We start from the raw sequence: 2,025 nt of genomic DNA on the forward strand, positions 1-2,025 counted from the left end.
CGCACCTGTCGAGCACGAGCTCCTCCAGGCGGTGCAGGTCGCAAGCCACGTACTCCAGCGCCATGTCGGTGATGCGTGGGCACCATGAGAGGTCAAGGCTGCGCAGCTTGCGCAGGTTCTCGGCCACGAGCTCCACGCCGTCGTCGGTGACCTTGGAGCAGCCCGAGAGGCTGAGCGCGGTGAGGTTGGGCAGGCTGTGCACCACGTTGACCACGCCGTGGTTGGTGATCTCCCAGCAGGAGAGTAGGCGCAGCGTGTGCGTGCTGTGGCCCTGGCGCGCCGTGAAGTAGGCCAGCGCCGTGTCCGTCACATGGTAGGCCTGCAGGCTCAGCTCCGCCAGGTTGGGCAGCAGCTGCGAGATGGCCGCGATGGCGTCGTCGGCCACGTTGATGCAGTCACTCACGCTCAGCGAGGTGATGCGCGCGCTCAGGCTGGACCACAGCCCGGCCTCGGTGAAGTCGTTGCAGCCCGACAGCTCCAGACGCACCACGCCCTGCATCTGTTCAAGCATAACCTGCAGGCGGGCGGGCGCCGGTCAGCGGGGTGCCCGGCCTGGGCTCCCCGCCCCCAGCCCAGTGCGTTCCTGCCGGCAGCTAGTGCCAGAGGATTGCAGGAGACAGGGTGGAGCTCGCAGGGAGGAAGCAGTGGTCCTGGGTAGGGTGTAAACATGCAGGGAGCTGAACCCTGAAAACACTTGGCAGAGTGTGAGGAGGTGGGGCATCGGGACAAGAGCCCAGGGCCTGGCAGAGCAGGTGCCAGGGGCATTGGCACCAATGTTACAATTAAACTACAGGCCCAGCTGCCAGGCGGCTCCTCTGACCTCTGCCCCTGGGAGATCCTTTCCCAGCTTCCCCTCAGCTTCCCCCAGCATCCTCCCCACCCTGCGTTTATTTTATTTATTTATGCATTCATTTTGAGATAGTCGTACACTGTTGCCCAGGTTCCAGGCTGGAGTGCAGCGGCATGATCTCAGCTCACTGCACCCTCGGCCTCCCGGGTTCAAGCAATTCTCCTGCCTCAGTGTCCTCCCAAGTAGCTGGGACTACAGGTGCCCGCCACCAGGCCTGGCTAATTTTTGCATTTTAAATAGAAACAGAGTTTCACCATGTTGACTAGGCTGGTCTCGAACTCCTGACCTCCTGACCTCAAGTAAGCGGCCCGCCTTGGCCTCCCATAGTGCTGGGATGACAGGCGTGAGCCACCGGGCCTGGGCCCTGCATTTAATTGACTGCTCTGCTGCTGCCATCTTGAATATCTTGATTGTCTTTGAGCAAGGGACCCACATTTTCCCTTTGCATGAGGTCCCCCGGTAGTCAGTCCTGCTTTCCCCTACCCCAAAGCCACCATCCTCTCCAGCCCGTTGCTGCTGCCCGGCCCTGTCCCCCAGCCCTGTCCCCCTCACCCCAGCCTGGGCGCACACCCCCCCACCCCAAAGCCACCATCCTCTCCAGCCACCACAGGGTTGCTGCTGCCCAGCCCTGCCTCCCAGCCCTGTCCCCCTCACCCCAGCCTGGGCACACGCCCCCAACCCCAAAGCCACCATCCTCTCCGGCCCCCACAGGGTTGCTGTTGCCCGGCCCTGTCCCCAGCCCTGTCCCCCTGCAGCCTGGCGCACACCTCGAGGCCTGCGTCCGTGATGGTGGAGCGCTTGAGGCTCATGGCTTTGACACCCTTCTTGGAGAGCGCATAGTTGTCAATGAACTCACAGATGTCCAGGTCAGAGACGCCAACCAGGCAGAAGCCCTCGAAGCCTCTTGCAGCAAAGCCCTGCAGGTTCACGAACTCCTTCTCGCCACCAGGCAGCACATTGTAGAGCTCCTTGGCGTGCAGCACCGGCGTGAGGCCTGCCCAGAACTTGGGCTGGTAAAGCACGCGCCGCCAGGCCTTGCACACCTGGGCCAGCACACACTTCTCGCAGGCCGAGAAATACCAGAAGAGCCCATTGAGGATCTTCTCGTCCGTGGCCAGTGGCGGCCGCTCCGCTGGGGGCCCAGGTGCCAAGGCTGAGGCGGGTCCACCTGCCAG

At 63.1% G+C, this 2,025-nt stretch overlaps 1 protein-coding gene across 1 annotated transcript in view; it reads right to left on the reverse strand.

Moving 5' to 3' along the window:
- FBXL16 (F-box and leucine-rich repeat protein 16) overlaps nucleotides 1-2,025 on the reverse strand; it is a 13,531-nt gene that overhangs the window by 7,608 nt on the left and 3,898 nt on the right. Inside the window, exons 2-3 of the mRNA XM_011967017.1 lie at nucleotides 1,618-2,018; nucleotides 6-514 (exon numbers count right to left, since the gene is read on the reverse strand). Coding sequence (XP_011822407.1) covers nucleotides 6-514; nucleotides 1,618-2,018 — 910 coding nt within the window. The remainder of the gene's footprint in view (nucleotides 1-5; nucleotides 515-1,617; nucleotides 2,019-2,025) is intronic.

This window comes from Mandrillus leucophaeus, unplaced genomic scaffold, assembly GCF_000951045.1.
Source record: "Mandrillus leucophaeus isolate KB7577 unplaced genomic scaffold, Mleu.le_1.0 Scaffold78, whole genome shotgun sequence".
In the NCBI taxonomy this organism is placed as follows: domain Eukaryota; kingdom Metazoa; phylum Chordata; class Mammalia; order Primates; family Cercopithecidae; genus Mandrillus; species Mandrillus leucophaeus.